This window comes from Chiloscyllium plagiosum, unplaced genomic scaffold (genome assembly GCF_037043375.1).
Source record: "Chiloscyllium plagiosum isolate Xiang-an unplaced genomic scaffold, Cpla_swu_hap1 HiC_scaffold_6, whole genome shotgun sequence".
In the NCBI taxonomy this organism is placed as follows: domain Eukaryota; kingdom Metazoa; phylum Chordata; class Chondrichthyes; order Orectolobiformes; family Hemiscylliidae; genus Chiloscyllium; species Chiloscyllium plagiosum.
The window spans coordinates 72,714,973-72,735,135 of NW_028270144.1; the positions used below are offsets into that span (position 1 = coordinate 72,714,973).

The following is a 20,163-nucleotide window of genomic DNA, read 5'->3' on the forward strand; positions in this document are numbered from 1 at the left end:
GGTTGGAGAGACAGTTAGAGACAATGAGGAATTTGCAACAGCAACGGTATGTGATGGATGGCAATTATAGGAAGGGAGGAAAGTCTCAGATACAGTTACATAGATGGGTTAACTCCAGGAAAGGTAAGCGAGGTAGGCAGTAAGTGCAAGTGTCTTCTGTGGCTATCCCCTTTTCAAACAAGTACGCTGTTTTGGAAAATGTAGGGGGTGATCGAATCACAGGGAAATGTAATATGGGTACATCGGGTTCCAAGAGATTGATTGTGTTAGGGAACTCTCTAGTTCGAGGTATAGACAGACATTTCTGTGGCCAGCAGTGAAAAATCAGAATGGTGTGTTGCTTTCCTGGTGACAGGATCAAGGATGTCTCAGAGAGGGTGCAGAATGTTCTCAAGGGGGAGAGGGGCCAGCAAGAGGTCATTGTCCACAATGGAACCAATGACATTGGAAGGGAAATGGTTGAGATTCTGAAGGGAGATGAAAGAGAGTTAGGCAGGAATTTGAAAAGGAGATCCTCGAGAATAGTAATATCTGGATTACTCCCAGTGCTACGAGCTAGTGAGGGCAGGAATAGGAGGATAGAGCAGATGGATGCATGGCTGAGGAGCTGGTGTATGGGAAAAGGATTCACATTTTTGGATCATTGGAATCTCTTTTGGGGTAGAAGCGACCTTCTTGGGGTATAAGAAGGACAGATTGCACTTAAATTGGAAGGGGATTAATATACAGGCAGGGAAATTTGCTAGAGCTGCTTGGGTAGATTTAAACTGGTCAGGTGGGGGTGTGGGACCCTGGGAGATAGTGAAGAAAGAGATTAATTTGAGACTGGTACAGTTGAGAACAGAAGCGAGTCAAACAGTCAGGGCGGGAAGGGACAAGGTAGGTAAAACAAGCTGTATTCCTGATGAAGGGCTTTTGTCCGAAACGTTGATTTTACTGCTCCTCGGATACTGCCTCAACTGCTGTGCTTTTCCAGCATCACTCTAATCTAGAACAAGGGACAAGGTAGGACTAATAAATTAAACTGCATTTATTTCAATGCAATGGGTCTAACAGGGAAGGCAGATGAACTCAGGGCATGGTTTGGAACATGGGACTGGGATATCATAGCAATTACAGAAACATGATCAGGGATGGACAGGACTGGCAGCTTAATGTTCCAGGATACAAATGCTACAGGAAGGACAGAAAAGGAGGCAAGAGAGGATAAGCGATAGCATTACAGCTGTACTGAGGGAAGATATTCCTGGAAATTCATCCAGGGAAGTTATTTGAGTGGAATTGAGAAATAAGAAAGGGATGATCACCTTATTAGGATTGCATTATAGACCCCCTAATAGTCAGAGGGAAATTGACAAACAAATTTGTAAAGAGATCTCAGCTATCTAAGAATAATAGGGTGGTTGTGGTAAGGGATTTTAACTTTCCAAACATGGACTGGGACTGCCATAGTGTTAAGGGTTTAGATGGAGAGGAATTTGTTAAATGTGTACAAGAAAATTTTCTGATTCAGTATGTGGATGTACCTACTAGAGAAGGTGCAAAACTTGACATATGCTTGGGAAATAAGGCAGGGCAGGTGACTAAGGTGTTAGTGGGGGAGCATTTTGGTGCCAGCGACCATAATTCTATTAGATTTAAAATAGTGATGGAAAAGGATCGACCAGATCTAAAAGTTGAAGTTCTAAATTGGAGAAAGGCCAATTTTGTTGGTATTAGGCAAGAATTTTCAAAAGCTGATTGGGGGCAGATGTTCGCAGGTAAAGGGACATGTGGAAAATGGGAAGCCTTCAGAAATGAGATAACGAGAATCCAGAGAAAGTATATTCCTGTTAGGGTGAAAGGAAAGGCTGGTAGGTATAGGGAATGCTGGATGACTAAAGAAATTGAAGGTTTGGTTAAAAAGAAGAAAGCGTATGTAAGGTATAGACAAGTGAATCCTTAGAAGCATATAAAGGCAGTAGGAGTATTCTTAAGAGGGAAATGAGGAGGGCAAAAAGGGGACATGAGATAGCTTTGGCAAATAGAATTAAGGTGAATTCAAAGGGTTTTGTGTGGAGTCACAGAAAATGGGGGCGATACTAAATGAGAAAAATCTGCATCAATATTTACTGTAGAAAAGGACATGGAAGATATAGAATGTAGGGAAATAGATGGTGACTTCTTGTAAAATGTTCATATTACAGAGGAGGAAGTGCTGGATGTCCTGAAATGCATAAAGGTGGATAAATCCCCAGGACCTGATACTAGATCTCTTTGGGAAGCTGGAGAAGTGATTGCTGGGCCTCTTGCTGAGATATTTGTATCATCGATAGTCACAGGTGAGGTGCCAGAAGACTGGAGATTGGCTACCGTGATGCCACTGTTTAAGAAAGGTGGTAAGGATGAGCCAGGGAACTATAGACCAGTGAGCTTGATGTCAGTGGAGGGCGAGTTGTTGGAGCGAATCCTGAAGGACAGGATGTACATCTATTTGGAGAGGCAAGGACTGATAGTCAATATGGCTTTGTGCGTGGGAAATCATGTGTCACAAACTTGATTGAGTTTTTTGAAGAAGTAACAAAGAGGATTGATGAGGGAGAGTGGTAGATGTGATCTATATGGACTTCAATAAGGCTTTCAACAAGATTCCCATGGGAGACTGGTTACCAAGGTTAGATCTCATGGAATACAGGGAGTACTAGCCATTTGGATACAGAACTGGCTCAAAGGTAGAAGACAGAGGGTGGTGGTGGAGGGTTGTTTTGCAGACTGGAGGCCTGTGACCAGTGGAGTGCCACAAGGATCGATGCTGGGTGCACCACTTTTCATCATTTATATAAATGATTTTGGATGTGAGCATAAGAGGTGTAGGTAGTAAGTTTGCAGATGACACCAAAATTGGAGGTGGAGTGAACAACGAAGAAAGTTACCTCAGATTACAACAGGATCTTGATCAGATGGGCCAATGGGCTGAGAAGTGGCAAATGGAGTTTAATTCAGATAAATGCGAGGTGCTGCATTTTGGGAAAGCAAATCTTAGCAGGACTTATACACTTAATGGTAAGCTCCTAGGGAGCATTGTTGAACAAAGAGACCTTGGAGTGCATGTTCATAGCTCCTTGAAAGTGGAGTTACAGATAGCTAGGATCATAAAGAAGTTGTTTGGTATGCTTTCCTTTACTGGTCAGAGTATTGAGTACAGGAGTTAGGAGGTCATGTTGTGGCTGTACAGGACATTGGTTAGGCCACTGTTGGAATATTGTGTGCAATTCTGGTCTCCTTCCTATCGGAAAGATGTTGTGAAACTTGAAAGGGTTCAGAAAAGATTTACAAGAATGTTGCCAGGGTTGGAGGATTTGAGTTATAGGGAGAGGCCGAACAGGCTGGTGCTGTTTTCCCTGGAGCGTCGGAGGCTGAGGGGTGACCTTATAGAGGTTTACAAAATTATGAGGGGCATGGATAGGATAATTAGGCAAAGTCTTTTCCCTGGGGTAGGGGAGTCCAGGACTAGAGGGCATAGGTTTAGGGTGAGAGGGGAAAGATATAAAAGAGTCCTAACGGGCAACTTTTTCATGCAGAGGGTGGTACGTGTATGGAATGAGCTGGCAGAAGGAGTGATGGAGGCTGGGACAATTGTGATGTTTAGAAGACATTTGGATGGGTATATGAATAGGAAGGGTTTAGAGGGATATGGGCTGGGTGCTGGCAGGTGGGACTAGATTGAGCTGGGATATCTGGTTGGCATGGACAGGTTGGACCAAAGGGTCTGTTTCCATGCTGTACATCTCTATGACTCTATGACTCTAAAAGGAATTAGATAAAATAGAATAACCCAAGCTTTCTTCTTAAAGTACAAATTGAAAGAAAAACATATAATTCCATTAATCCCAAAACACACCTTGATAAATTGGGAAGAAAAAAATAGCTTTTGTATTGTATCCAAAATACACCCTTCATTCAGTACCCAAAAACAAAATTTATACTGTATCCAGAAATGTCTTTTGTGGTGTTTACACCAGAGTCGCTGACTCTAATGTTTGAGTAGTTTTAAGTCAACTTGTGATTTTAACTTATAGACTGGAACTACAGATAGCTTCTTCTGAGAGCTATGAATCATTTGAGCTTAAACATACTCAACTTTAAGTAATCTTTTTTAGGGTTTTATCTCAAAACTTATGACTGTTTTACTGTATCCTTCCTTTCTCAGGAGCACAGCTCTAGGCAGCCATCTTCATCCAAAGACTTCACAGAATTGCTCAAAATTCAAAGTGAAACAAAAAATAACCTCTCTAAGTAGTCAGTGTTTCCCTTAAGTTTGAAAAACTCACTCCTGAGCTTCTGACTGGAACTTTTTTTTATCTTGTTCATTCTTAAAATGCTACCAATGTACATAAAAATATAAATTCCAGAGCTACACCTCAAAAACTGCTTTAAAAGACACCCACATGGCTACAGAAATATTCGCAAGTTAATTATTAACTTCAAACACACAGAAAAAGCCATCAAGTCATCAAGTCCTATAGCATGGAGACAGGCCCTTTGTCCCAAAGTAATCATGCTGTTCATCTATGCAAACCCCATTTCCCTGCACTTTCGCCCATATCCTTCTAAACCTTTTCTATCCATGTATTTATCCAAATTCCTTTTAAATGTTTTTAATGTACCGACCTCAACAACTTTTGCTGGCAGCTCATTCCACATGCATATCACCCTCTGTGTAAAAAAACATTACCCCTCAGGTTCCCTTTTATTTTTCCCCTCTAACCTTAAACTGATGCCCTCTAGTCTTCAATTCCCCAATCCGGGGAAAAAGACTCTTTCCTGTTTAATAACATCCTTCCTATAGCAAGGTGACCAAAATTGAACACAATACTCCAAGTGTGGCCTTATCAACATCCTATACAACTGCAACATAACTTCCCAACTTTTATCCTTATGTCCTAACTGATGAAGGCCAGTGTGCCAAAAGCCTTCTTCAATGCTGCCTACCTGTGACTCTACTTTCAGAGAACCTTGCACCTGAACTCCAAGGTCCCTCTGTTCCACTACACTCCTTAAGGTCCTACCATTCACCATGAAACTTCTACCTTGATTTGACTTTCCAAAACGCAAGACCTATATTTACTTCATTTGCCATTTCTAGGCCCACTTCCCCAGCTGATCAAGTACCTTGCTAATCCAGAATCCAAGAACCCAAAATTGCAATAAGCTATCTTAGAAATATATGTACATCACATCATTTGAGTCACACCATATGTTGCTGGATCAGATCCTGATTGACATTTTAACCAAAACATTATGCAGTATCTGAAAGCAATATCTTCCAAATGGTGTTTGAATGCAGTGATTTCTTGAGATTTCTTTGCCAAGTGAACCGACCAATTTGTCATCAGCTTGAAAAATAATTTAGCTCCAATAAATTTGGGATTCTATTTGTCTAATTTTGGAATTTTGTGTGGGCATATCTTTAATGAAAGATTTGGATGTCTCTCAACCAAACATATTCTGATGTGCCACCTTTCTTTCACATGGACATGGCAGTATTGCACCAGTCTGTGTGCTGGATTCCATCATCTGTAATACCATTACATGCTATTTTGTCTAGCCTGCTTTTAAACTTCTCCTGTATGTGAATATCCCATTTTTGGGAAGTTTAATTTATGGAATTGCATCTTCTCTGTGTGCAATACAGTGTCATCTGTGAAGCTTCATATTGCAACAAGTCTGTCTGGATACATTTGTTCTAAGTCCAGGATGTATTCTTGACCTTTTTATTGTGATCGATATCTTAGCGATTTTTTTGAATGGTCAAATTGTTGTGTAATATGCGAATAGTCCAGTTTTGCTGGTCCATTTGTATCTACCAGGTGGAATGCTTATAGTTTCCATAAATAATTGCCATAGTTATATTTCATTACCAAATCACCAACTGAACAACTGGGTGAATGGTTCTTGTGGGACCATGGTCGTGCCCCTACCTCTGAGCCAGGAGGCCTGGGTTCAAGTCACACTTTCTCAAGAGGTATCGTGTCATAGAGTCATAGAGATGTATAGCAGGGAAACAGACTCTTCAGTCCAACTCGTCCATGCCGGTTAGCTATCTCAACCCAATCTAGTCCCACCTGCCAGCGCCTGGCCCATTTGAAAAGGCTGATTTGGAAAAATATCTGGAAGGAATGAGTGAACCATAGTGTCAATTGCACTCAATCAGTCAATATCACTATTGCAGGTTGTATTATTAACTTCCAATGAGATACAGTCTTCATAAATCTAGATGGTAGGATATCTGCACTGGTATTGGGCTTGTCTTTACCAATTTTCTTCAGGCATATGATGTTAAAAGTGGAAAAAGCTTTTAATTGTTTGACTTCACACACACGAAGTGTGACATTCGCAATGTGGAATGGATGTTTAATGTCTTGAAGGCTTATCCATTCTGAATTTTCACCCTGGTCTGTCTTGTTGTAAACCTTGTAGAAGTCAGAGATCTGCCTGTTGAGAACAGGTTTGAGGGAGCTTTTAGATAATAAAGGGAGCAGGGGTGTGGATCTCAGCCAGCATCTCTTCCTGAATCATTGTCCCTTCATTAGGCACTGAGTGTCTTTGATTGAGGGATCCCTTCTTCTCCCTCCACTACCCATCTTGTTGGAAATCTGCAAGCAAAGCTAGCAAGGTTTTGCATTTAGGCCCCCAATTCTTGCCATGGAGGAATGAGACCTATAAGTGGGTACAGTTATCACAAGAGGGCCTTCCTGCCCTGGACTCGATTGCTCGTTTGGTTGGAGTGGAAAGGTGGTGGGCTCCTCATCCCACACCCTCTTGTTTGGTGAAATTAAAGCATGCCACCATGTACGATTAATATAGTTGATATTTCTTTTACTTTCATGTTTAAAATATCAGTAAATTTCAACTGCTTTGTCATGTTTAGAAAAGATTAACATTTCAGCTCTATGGCAGGCACAGACCACGCTTTAATTTATAAACATATTTTAGATGAGATGGGGATTTGCGTATGAGAGCTCCTGCTCACTGACTAATAGATGCCAGACAAAGAGTAATCCAAAACGTCCTCCGTGGCAGAACAGGTAAACGAAGATTTTGTGTCTCCCAGGCTGAGATGGCAGAAGAAAAGCAGTAGCAAAAACTTGATCCCTGTCACCATGGCTGCCAAAATCTAACTATCAACCAGTCAAGATCAAGGACAATGAAGACATAAAGGTCCGCAAATTAAACAAAGTCATATGCATGCTTCTACAGGGTCCATCAGCCAAAGCCTGTGGTGAAAGGCCAGGGCTGTGAATCTGGGAGTCCCTCAGCAAGACTGCGCACACAGGTGAGAGATATATGTAGGTCTTCGGACGTTCGTGATGGGACAGAGATATCTTTAGGTAGTGGCATCCATCACTTGCTTTGGGATCTGCCATCACCAAGTCCTCCCTGCCGTTATAGTGGTTAACAGTCTTCCAACAGCAAGAAAGTTATTCTTTCCAGCTTTTCTAATGAAATTCATACCTCAGTGTGTGATTTTTGGCAATTAATAAAGCTGGACAGGATTTACTTTAATTGGTGTTAAAGATGTGAGAAAAAAGAATTATTTTGGAAATGTCTTTATTTTCTGGTTTTGTGCCGGTCCCACTCTAAAGCTGAAAGTTCAACAAATATTTCAGCTCTTTTGTTCATGTTTGGACCAAGATTGAAATGGTGTTGTGCTGACAGTGCCCAATCTGAGCATCAGTGAGCAGACTTCCTCGTTGATTTACAGTGGACTGTTGGGATGTTGTTTGGATTGAATTTTCCTAGACAGGATAAGCTTCAGCCATATTCCACATTGTCAGATAAATGTTGGTGTTGTAGCTGCACTGGAACAGGTTGGCTAGTGGTGCATCTAGTGTGGTGCTGGAAAATTCCTGATGAAGAGCTAATGCTTGAAATGTCGACTCTCCTGCTCCTCGGATGCTGCCTGATCGGCTGTGCTTTTCCTGCACCACATGTTTTGACTCTGATCTTCAGTACCTGCAGTCCTCACTTTCTCCGAGGGGTGCATCGAGTTCTGGAACATGTCTTTAGCATTGAAACTAGAATATTGTTATGGTCTAAAGCCTTTGTTGTATCTGTGTGCTTGCCAGCTTCTTGATATCAGATGGAATGAATCAACTGGCAGTTTTGTACTTTCATGCTGTGCCATGATTTAACTGCGACGAGGATTTTTGTGAAATCTCTGTCTTAATTGCTTAATTGTCCAACACAATGAATAAAACCTTTGCATTGTATCTTTTAATGTCAGAAATACACTTCTTAGCCACAAAACTAACTTTTTTATTATGTGTATCAAAACAGACTGCTGTGAACTATGTTCTAGCTAAGACCCAAAAATCTCACGATCAACGCTCAGGCAACTTGCTCTATTTTAGATGTAATGCAAATTGATGGGAAGCTGGGTTAAACTTTTAACGCTGCTTAATATAGATCAATGAAGTCCAAAAGATTTGTGAAATCATTGGACTTTATCCAAGGATTTAAACAGTTAGCTGTTTTCATTAGCCAATAGCAGAGCAGTACTGTCAAATATCTTCAAACAACTAATTACTCATCTCTTACATCCCCTAATGAGGTGTAGGAGAGAGACAGAGGAAATGTAAATAAAATAACCATTTAATCCCTGCAAAATCTAATGTGACTAACAGTAAAACACTTCTATAGAATGCATTTTATTAAACTTGAGCTGGTGCAAAAATAATTTGCAAGGATATTGCTGGTATTGGATGGTTTGAGTAATAGGGAGAGGCTGGATAGGCTGGGGCTTTTTTCCCTGCAGTGTGGGAGGCTGGGGGCGTGGGGGCGTGAACCTTATAGAAGTTTATAAAATCAAGGGCAGCAGGGATAGGGTGAATAGCTATTCCTAGGTGGGAAATCCAAAATTTAAGGTGAGAAGAAAAAAATTTTAAAAAGACTTGAGGGGTAACTTCTTCACTCAGAGAGTGGTGAGTGTATGGAATGAGCTGCTAGAGGAAGTGGTGGAGGCTGGTACAACTACAACTATTAAAACCCACGGGTATTTGAATAGGAAGGATTTAGAGGGATATGCGCCACATGCTGGCAAATTGGAAGAGATCAGATTGGGATGTCTGGTCAGCGAAGGTGAGTTGGACCAAGGGGTCTGTTTCCATGCTGTATGACTCTATGACTCCATAACACCATTCACAATTGAATGTAATGGGACCGCAGAGCTCAGATCTGATCTTTTGGATATGGCGTTGGTTATCTCTGTCCATAGCATGCCATCTCCATTGATTAGCATGCATGTTGTCCTGTGTTGCAGATTCATCAACTTGACATCTTGTTGTTCAGAATGCCTGGTATTGCTTCTCTTTCACACTCCTTATGGAACTGGGTTAAGTTCCCTAGCATGATTATAAGGTCAGAGTGAGAAGTAGATCAGGCCATAGAGTTATATATTGTGGTAGAAAACCGTTCTGTAATTGGTGGCTTATAGCAACCTAATTGTGAGCTATCGGATCTGTTTTGAATCCATCCCATTCAGCATGATGGCAGGGCCACACAACATGATGGTGGTGTGTTCACGACGAAGGAGGGGCTTTGTCTGTGTAAGTACTACACAATGGCGGCTTTGCTCAACCCTGTCATGGAATGATGCGTTTACAATGGGTAATTTGATATGTATGGAGTTTAGATAGTTTTTACTGCTCACATTGATGCTCTCACCACTGACTATAGGTCGAGCCTTTGAGGCTTTGTCTTGCAGAACATAGTCAGCTTGGTTACTGGAGATACAACTGAACCACTTTTGGTAACATGCCTTTGCTACCCTCACTGTTTGTTCTAAATGATCTTCATAATGGAAGAATATTGTTTCATCAGCAGAAGCACAATGGTAGGTGGTAATCAGCCACATATTTGCTTGCCATTATTTGACCTGTTGCCAATGTTAAGGACTGTCATGATAACTCCCTAAAATGTGTTGTCAACTCTGTTGAGTCCTCCAGTGGAATAGAGTCTATTCAGGGAAAGTAAAGGAGTGGCCAAGGATGAGTCTGGGCTCAGTTTTAAATGCTTGTCTGTTCACCATTCCTGGAAATGCTTTAAGATGCTTCACTGCATTAAAGATCCCACAAGCAAATAAAATGAAGTTGTTAATATTTTTTGATTTGATAAATAGATGCCATTCACATGAACAGATTGTAAACAAACTAGTATGCAAATTACTTGCATCTGTCTCCCTCAAATCTTTATAGTTGAACTAGTAGTGATTTCTGTGGGTTTGTTCCTGAAATATGGCATAATGGTGGCACTAAGATTAACAAAGCTCATGTGAAAATCCATGATAATCCCACAATTTGCATGCATTATATGTAAATGTTTTCATAGCTACTGGAAGAGTTTACAAAACATTTTAAATTGCAATGTTTTGATCACCAGTTAATATATAATAGATGTCTTCATATAAGTTATCAATTCAAACATAATTTGATTTAAAAATGTACATGAAAGGTTCCATTTCAAAAGTACAGATGTGTATTTGAGAAAAGCTTATAATGATAAAAGTGATTTTGTCAGTTTTTTTGTGATCAGTAAACTTAATTAGAACATCAACGGAAATTCAAGAGTGTAAAATTTAAAACAATAGTAATGACATTGCAAGTTTTATGCTTTCTTGTATTATGATAGTGCAAGTGATGGAATGGTGAAATGTTTCCTTTCATGTTTAGAAGGGAGATATCATTGTGCCTCCCCATAAAGCTGGAGCCACTTTTCATCATGAGGGCTTCTTCTGGAGATGCTGGTTCAATGAAGCTGTTGTCGATGACAACATCTGGAAATTCTGGTTCAGTAAGTAAGATTATCTTCTCATTTAGAAATTAAGAAAAAGTAACGATAGTTCCATCATGAAAATTTTCAAATGTTTTGAATAACTGGGGCTATGGGAAGTGCTTCAAACTAAATAGAGGAAGGGAGGGTTTGGGAGAGGGGAAATATTGATTTACAAAGGAAATAGATATGGCAGTGTTACATGGCAGCTATTTGGATAATGATACTTACAGTAGGACAAAGGTACAATGTATACAAACCTGAAAATAAAGCACAAAGTAAAATCAAAAAGAGAAAAAATGATTAAAAGGCAAATTTAATAGTTCTTTATTTGAATATGTGCAGCAAGGAGAACAAAATAAACCAATTAATGGCTGAAAGACAGGTTAACGGTTATGATCTTACAGCCATTACACAGACATCAATACAAAGAGATCAAAGCTGGAAATATTCAGGGATATGAGACCTTTCCACAGGACAATCAGGAAGGAAAGGGTTCTCTGGTAGCAAAGTTGGTATGAAAGAAATATGATAGCAAGAAATTATCATGCCTTGAAAAATGCAGAATCCGTGTGTGTGGAGGTAAGCAATATAAAAGAAAAGAAATCCCTAGTAAGGGTAGTCTTCGGCCCGCTGACAGCAGTAAAATGGGGGACAGAGAATGAACCAGGAGAAAATGAGGACATGTAACAAAGACCATATATTAATCATGAATGAATTATTTAAATTACTTAGAGTCACAGAGATGTACAGCACGGAACAGACCCTTCAGTCCAACTCGTCCATGCCAACCAGATATCCCAGCCCAATTGAGTCCCACCTGCCAACACCTGGCCCGTATCTCTCCAAACACTTTTTATTCATCTACCCATCCAGATGCCTTTCAAATGTTGCAGTTGTACCAGCCTCCACCACTTCCTCTGACAGCTCGTTCCTCTGCGTGAAAAAGTTGCCCCTTAGGTCTCTTTTATATCTTTCCCCTCTCACCCTAAACCTATGCCCTCTAATTCTGGACTTCCCTACCCCAGGGAAAAGACTTTGTCTATTTATCCTATCTATGTCATTCATGATTTTGTAAACCTCTATAAGATCACCCTTCAGCCTCCGACGCTCCAGGGAAACCGGCCCTAGCCTATTCAACCTCTCCCTATAGCTCAAATCCTCCAACCCTGGCAACATTCTTGTAAATCATTTCTGAACCCTTCCAAGTTTCACAACATCTTTCCAATAGGAAGGAGACCAGAATTGCACGTAATATTCCAACAGTGGCCTAACCAATGTCCTGTACAGCAGAAACATGACCTCCTGTACTCAATACTCTGACCAATGAAGGAAAGCATACCAAATGCTGCCTTCATTATCCTATCTACCTGTGACTCCACTTTCAAGGAGCTATGAACCTGCACTCCATGGTCTCTTTGTTCAGCAACACTCTCTAGGACCTTACTATTAAGTGTATAAATCCTGCTAAGATTTGTTTTCCCAAAATGCAGCACCTCGCACTTATCTAAATTAAACTCCATCTGCCACTTCTCAGCCCATTGGCCCATCTGATCAAGATCCCGTTGTAATCTGAGGTAACCTTCTTTGCTGTCCACTGCACCTCCAATTTTGGTATCATCTGCAAACTTACTAACTATACCTCTTATGCTCACATCCAAGTCATTTATATAAATGATGAAAAGAAGTGGACCCAGCATCGGTCCCTGTGGCACTCCACTGGTCACAGGCCTCCAGTCTGAAAAACAACCCTCCACCACCACCCTATGTCTTCTACCTGCAAGCTAGTTATGAATCCAAATAGCTAGTTCTCCCTGTATTCCGTGAGATCTAACCTTGCTAACCAGTCTCCCATGGGGAACCTTGTCGAATGCCTTATTGAAGTCTATATACATCACATCCACTGTTCTGCCCTCATCAAACCTCTTTGTTACTTCTTCAAAAACTCAATCAAATTTGTGAGACATGATTTTCCACGTCCAAAGCCATGTTGACTATTTCTAATCAGTCCTTCCCTTTCCAAATACATGTACATCCTGTCCCTCAAGATTCCTTCCAACAACTTGCCCACCACTGATGTCAGGCTCACCAGTCTATAGTTCCCTGGCTTGTCCTTACCACCCTTCTTAAACACTGGCACCACGTTAGTCAACCTCCAGTATTCTGGCACCTCACCTGTGAATATCGATAATCGAAATATCTCAGAAAGAGGCCCAGCAATCACTTCCCTAGCTTTCCACAGAGTTCTGTGGTACAGCTGATCAGGCCCTGGGGATTTATCCACTTTTATGCATTTCAAGATATCCAGCACTTCCTCCTCTGTAATATGGACATTTTTCAAGATGTCACCATCTATTTCCCTACATTCTATATCTTCCATGTCCTTTTCCACAGTAAATACTGATGCAAAATACTTGTTTAATATCTCCCCCATCTCCTGCAGCTCCACACAAAGGCCGCCTTGCTGATCTTTGAGGGGCCCTATTCTCTCCCAAGTTACCCTTTTGTCCTTGATGTATTTGTAAAAACCCTTTGGATTCTCCTTACTTCTATTTGCCAAAGCTATCTCATGTTCCCTTTTTGTCCTCCTGATTTCTCCCTTAAGAGCACTCCTACTGCCTTTTTACTCTTCTAAGGATTCACTCGATCTATCCTGTCTATACCTGACATGTGCTTCCTACTTTTTCTTAACCAAAACTTCAGTTTCCTTAGTCATCCAGCATTCCCTATACCTACCAGCCTTTCCTTTCACCGTGACAGGAATATACTTTCTCTGGATTCTTGTTATCTCATTTCTGAAGGCTTCCCATTTTCCAGTTATCCCTTTACCTGCGAACATCTGCCCCCAATCAGCTTTTGAAACTTCTTGCCTAATACTGTCAAAATTAGCCTTTCTTCAATTTAGAACTTCAACTTTTAGATCTGGTCGATCCTTTTCCATCACAATTTTAAATCTAATAGAATTATGATCGATGGCCCTAAAGTGGTCCCCCACTGACACCTCAGTCACCTGCCCTGCCTGATTTCCCAGGAGTAGGTCAAGTTTTGCACCTTCTCTAGTAGGTACATCCTCATACTGGATCAGAAAGATTTCTTGTACACACTTAACAAATTCCTCTCCATCTAAACTCTTTACACTATGGCAGTCCCAGTCTATGTTTGGAAAGTTAAAATCCCCTACCATAACCACCCTATTATTCTTACAAATAGCTGAGATTTCCTTACAAATTTGTTTGTCAATTTCCCTCTGACTATTATGGGGTCTATAATACAATCCTAATAAGGTGATCATCCCTTTCACATTTCTCAGTTCCACCCAAATAACTTCCCTGGATGCATATCCAGGAATATCCTCCCTCAGTACAGCTGTAATGCTATCCTTATCAAATACGCCACTCCCCCTCCTCTCTTGCCTCCCTTTCTATCCTTCCTGTAGCATTTGTATCCGGGAACATTAAGTTGCCAGTCCTGTCCATCCCTGAGCCATGTTTCCCCCGTAATTGCTACGATATCACAGTGCCATGTTCCTAACAATGCCCTGAGTTCATCTGCCTTTCCTGTTAGGCCCCTTATATTGAAATAACTGCAGTTTCATTTATTAGTCGTACCTTGTCCCTGCCTGCCCTGACTGTTTGACTCGCCTCTGTTCTCAACTTTACCAATCTCAGATTGATCTCTTTCCTCATTATCCCCCTGGGTCCCACATCCTCACCTTACTAGTTTAAGTCCTCCCAAACAGCTCTAACAAATTTCCCTGCCAGTATATTAATCCCCTTCCAATTTATGTACAATCCGTCCTTCTTGTACAGGTCACTTCTACCCCAAAGAAGCTAACAATGATCCAAAAAATGAATCCTTTTCCCATCCACCAACTCCTCAGCCATACATTCATCTGCTCTATCCTCCTCTTCCTGCCCTCACTAGCTCATAACACCGAGAGTAATCCAATATTACTACCCTCGAGGACCACCTTTTAAAATTCCTGCCTGACTCTCTGTAATCACCGCTTAGAATCTCAACCTTTTCTCTTGCAATGTCGTTGGTTCCAATGTGTACAATGACCTCCTTCTGGCCCCTGTCCCCTTGAAAACATTCTGCACCCTCTCTGTGACATCCTTGATCCTGGCACCAGGGAAGCAACACACCATTTTGATTTTTCACTGCTGGCCACAGAAACGTCTGTCTGTACCTCGGACTAGAGAGTCCCCTAAGACAATCAATTGCTTGGAACCTGACATACCTCTCATTACATTAGAGCCAGTCTCAATACCCAAAACTTGGCTGTTTGTGCTACGTTCCCCTGAGAATCCATCACCCCCTACATTTTCCAAAACAGCATACTTTTTTGAAATGGGGATAGCCACAGAAGACTCCTGCCTAACTCTCTTACCTTTCTTGGAGTTAACTCATCTATGTGACTGTTTCTGAGACCTTTGCCCCCTTCCTATAACTGCCATCCATCACACCCTTGCTCTTGTAAATTCCTCATTCCCTAACTCTCTGTCCAACCGATCCTTTCGATCTGATAGGATTCGCAATCAATGATACTTATTGCAGATGTAATCCTCAGTAACCCGTAAACTCTCCTTAAACTCCCGCATCCAACAAGAAGAGCATACGACTCTACTAAGGGCGATTTTTGCTTCTTTCTCTGACTCCTCCCTTGACTTCCTCGACATCTGTTTCCATTTCTGGGAAATGTGGTGGCTGCCGGTATCCACTAAAAAACCTACTGACTTCCACAGTTACCTTGACTATCCATCCTCACACCCTGCCTCTTGTAAAGACTCTATTCCATTTTCCCAGTTTCTCCATCTCATCACATTTGTTCTGATGATGCCACATACTGCAAGGGGCCTCAGAAAGGTTCACCTTTTTCCTCATTCAATATTCCCTAATACCATAGTTGACAAGGTTCTTTGTTCCATCTTACACACTTCTACCCTTACCTCTTCGCTTCCCTCTCACAACACTGATAAAGTTTCCTGGTCCTCACTCTCCACTTACCCAGAATCCACATCCACAGGACCTTTAGCTGCCTTTTTTTACCATTTTCTGCTTAATGCTTCCAACAGACACATCATCCCCTCCACTCTCTTGTCAGCAATTCACAGGGGCCATTCCCTCTGGGGCACCCTGGTCCACTCCTCCTTCACTCCCAACATGTCCCCACCCCCCTATGGCACCATCCCCTGCAATCACAGAGGGTGTAACACTTGGCCATTTGCTTCCTCCATTCTCACTATCCAATGGTCCAGAGACACCTTCAAGGTGAAACAGCGATTTACTTGTACTTCGTTCAATCAATTCTACTGTATTCACTGCTCACAATGTGGTCTCCTCCGCACTGGGGAGACGAAACACAGACTGAACAACTGCTTTGCTGAACACTTATGTTCTGCCCAGCAAAAATGAACCCAAGTTTCCAGTTACCTGCCATTTCAATACACCACCGTGTTCCCTAGCCAACATCATTGTCCTGAACCTGTGGGAGTACTCCAGTGAGACTCAGCGCAAACTGGAAGAACAGCATCTCACTTCCCCTTGGGGACCTTGCAGCCTTCAAGACTCAATATGGAGTTCAATAATTTTAGAAACTGATCACCTCCTTCCATGTCCTTTACCCACCCCCATACCACAGGCCCCTTCATATGACAACTTTAGTTTAGAAGTGAAGGAGACAAAAGCAGGTAACTATAGAGCAGTCATCTTAACAAGTTATTGGCAAATGCTAGAGTCTATTATATAGGGTGTAATAGCAGAGCATTTAGAAATACTGACCGTGGCTTTAAGTGCTGCTCCTTTGTGGGAGAAGTAATTACTGATTTAATGAATCTTATATCGATTTTGGAATGTTATAAAGAAAGATTCAATAACAATAACAATACTTTAAATGGGAGGAAAGAGAGGGGACAGGAAACAAAGTTTTGGGAGAACAACAATACGGGGAGGTCAGAGGAACAAATAGTGCACTTTCACAGCTGACTGTGAAATTACAAATACGTCTGGAGATCTTTTTCTTTGACCAAACAGTGCAGTTTCACAGCTGACCTTGGGAGACTTGTTTATAGGAACTAGGGAAAAGTGAGGACTGCAGATGCTGGAAATCAGAGTCTAGATTAGGGGGGTGCTGGAAAAGCACAGCCGGTCAGGCAGCATCCAAGGATTAGGAAAATCGACATTTCAGGCAAAAGCCCTTCATCAGGACTGAAGGCAGGGAGCCTCCAGGGTGAAGAGATAGGAACTGCACACTGCAGCTGGGAGTGATCTGTAACAATCTCAGAGCCTGATCTGCTAAGTGGTTGATTTTAAAATTTATAAAACTTATAAATTTCAATCTGTTTTTTTGTAAATCTATACTAGTTAGCAGAGAGTTTTTTTTAGGTTTTACTGAGATATGTTTCGTGATTAATTTTTTAATATAAAAGATAGATATTGAGTTATTCAAGGGCAGTGTTTTTGAGTAGTAAGACTGCGCTAATGTTGAATTTTTTAGGAAGAGTGTTTTTTTTGGGGGTATATTCTGGGTCTGTAGACTGTTTATGGTGCAGACATGGCTCTTAGTAGAGTGATGTGCTCTTCCTGTCGGATGTGGGAGATTCGGGAGAATTTCCATGTTGCTGATGATTATGTCTGCAGAAAGTGTATTTAGTTGCGAATCCTGTCGGCTTGCATGGATTAGGTGAAGCAGCAGTTGGCGGCAATAAGGGGTGTGATGGATGGCAGTTGTAGAAGATAGAAAATCATAGATACAATTAAGTACATTGGTGACCTCTAGGAAAGATAGGAGAGGTAGGCAGGTCATGCAGGAGTCTCCTGTGGCTATCCCAATCTCAAACAACCATGCTTTTTTTATACTGTAGGGAGTGACGGACTCAGGGAAATGTAGCACTGACAGCCAGGTTACTGGTAGAGAGACTGGTTTTAATGTAATGAAGAGTACATCAGGTTCCAAGTGATCGACTGTGAAAGAGGGATTCTCTAGTCAGGGGCATAGACAGATGTTTCTGCAGCTGACAACGAGCCATCAGAATGGTGTGTTGCCTCCCTATTCCAGGTTCAAGGATGTCTTGGAGAGGGTGCAGAATGTTCTCAGAGGGGAGAGTGACCAGCAGAAGGTCATTGCACACATTGATACCAATAACAGGAAGTGAAAGTGATGAGGTTGTGCAAAGAGAATATAGAAAATTAGACAGGAGGCTCAAACAGAGGTCCTTGAGGGTAGTAATCTCTGGATTACTCCTGTGCCATGTGCTAGTGAGCATAGGAACAGGAGGATAAGGCAGCTGAATGTGTGGCTGAGGAGCTGGTGCAGGGGGCTGAGATTCAAAATTTTGGATCATTGTAATTTCTTCAAGAGTAGAAGTGACCTGTATAAGAAGGACAAGTTGCACCTGAACTGGAAGGGACCCAATATCCTGGTGGTAAGGTTTGCTTGTGCTACTTGGGAGGCTTTAAATTGGGAAGGGGGTGAGCCTGAATAGATAATGATGCTGATATCGTCGACAAGAGGAGCAAGTTAAATAGTCAAGGCAGGCAACAGCAAGGCAGAGAACAAGGAAGGACTGATTAATTAAACTGCATTTATTTCAATGCAAGAGGGCTAATAGGTAAGGCAGATGAACTCAGGGCATGATTGCGACCATGGGACTGGAATATCATAGCTATTACAGAGACATAGCTCAGGGAGAGGCAGGACTGGCAACTTGATGTTCCGGGTTATAGATGCTACAGGAAGGATAGAAAGAGGGATAAGAGAGGAGGGGTCTAGTGTGTTTAGTTAAGGATAATATTACGACTGTACATCCAGTGAAGTTCCATGGGTGGAAATGAGAAATAAGAAAGTAATGATCACCTTATCTGGATTGTACTACAGGTCCCCGCAATAGTCAGCGGGAAATTCAGAAGCAAATATGTAAAAAAACCTCCAAAATCTGTAAGAATAATAGGGCTGTAATGGTAGGGGTTTTTAACTTTCCAAGCATCAACTGGGACTGCCACTGTGTTAAGGGCCTGGATGGAGTGGAATTTGTTAAATGTGTACAGTTTTCTTATTCAATACCCAAGATGGAGGACAGGAAAAACTTCCAGCTGTAATAGCTGCTCCTTTCTTTGAGATATTTTAGGTGTTGGAGGTGATTTCCTCGAATTCCAGGATCAGCAATCACTGTTTTATATGCTGTTGTATTGTTTTAGAACTTTGGAAAAAAGAGTCAAAAACAACAGCTGTTTTAAAAGGGAGAAGAACAGACAAAGGAAGCACATGGTGAGGTCAGCTCAGGAGAGAGAGAGAGAGTGAGAGAGAAAGAAACCCACATTGCTAACTGACACAGTTAGCAGTTACTGCCTTTGCTGTTGAATTCATGTATCGCTGGACATCGGAGTGCGTCTAGGAAAATTAACAAACAGTGAAATTCAGAACTGATCTTGGAGGAACTTTTTGGGAGAGGTCGGATCACAGAAATAGATAAGTGGATGTTTTAAGCGTAGTCTTAAAATAAGTCTGCACTTGTGAGTAGAGTGGGTTATTTCTTGATGTTATGTTTTACTGATTAAACTTAAAATATAAGCCATAAGTATTAATTTAACCTGGAGCAGTGTTTTGTAGAGGAATAAGGAAGTGCTTTTTTCTGGGTCTGTAAATTGAAAGAAACAAAAATGGCCCTGAGTAGAGTGACATGCTCTTCTTGTCGGATGTGGGAATTTAGGGAGAGTTTATGGGTTACTGAGGATTATATCTGCAATAAGTGCCGTTGATTGCGAATCCTATCAAATCAAATGGATCAGTTGGAGAGGCAGTTAGAGGCAATGAGGAATTTACAAGAGCGAGGGAGTGTGATGAATGGCAGTTATAGGAAGTGGGGCAAGTCTCAGATACAGTCACATAGATGGGTTAACTTCAAGAAAGGTAAGAGAGGTAGGCAGGTAGTACAGGAGTCTTCCATGGCTATCCCCATTTCAAACAAGTATGCTGATTTGGAAAGTATAGGGGGTGATGGATTCTCAGGGGAACGTAGCACAAACAGCCAAATTTCCGGTATTGAGACTGGCTCTAATGTAATGAGAGGTATGTCGGGTTCCAAGCGATCGATTGTCTTAGGGGACTCTCTAGTCCAAGGTACAGACAGACCTCGGATCAAAGATGTCTCAGAGAGGGTGCAGAACGTTCTCAAGGGGGGGAGGGACCAGGAGGAGGTCATTGTACACATTGGAACCAATGACATAGGAAGGGAAAAGGTTGAGATTCTGAAAGGAGATTACAGAGAGTTAGACAGGAATTTAAAAAGGATGTCCTCGAGAGTAATAACATCTGGATTACTCCCAGTGCTACGAGCTAGTGAGGGCAGGAATAGG

The 20,163-nt window shown here is 41.6% G+C and overlaps 1 protein-coding gene across 1 annotated transcript in view; it reads left to right on the forward strand.

Annotated features, from left to right (window-relative positions):
• The window catches only part of tmem182a (transmembrane protein 182a), a 49,631-nt gene that overhangs the window by 6,972 nt on the left and 22,496 nt on the right, over positions 1-20,163 (forward strand). The window contains exon 2 of the mRNA XM_043691739.2: positions 10,710-10,830. Coding sequence (XP_043547674.2) covers positions 10,710-10,830 — 121 coding nt within the window. The remainder of the gene's footprint in view (positions 1-10,709; positions 10,831-20,163) is intronic.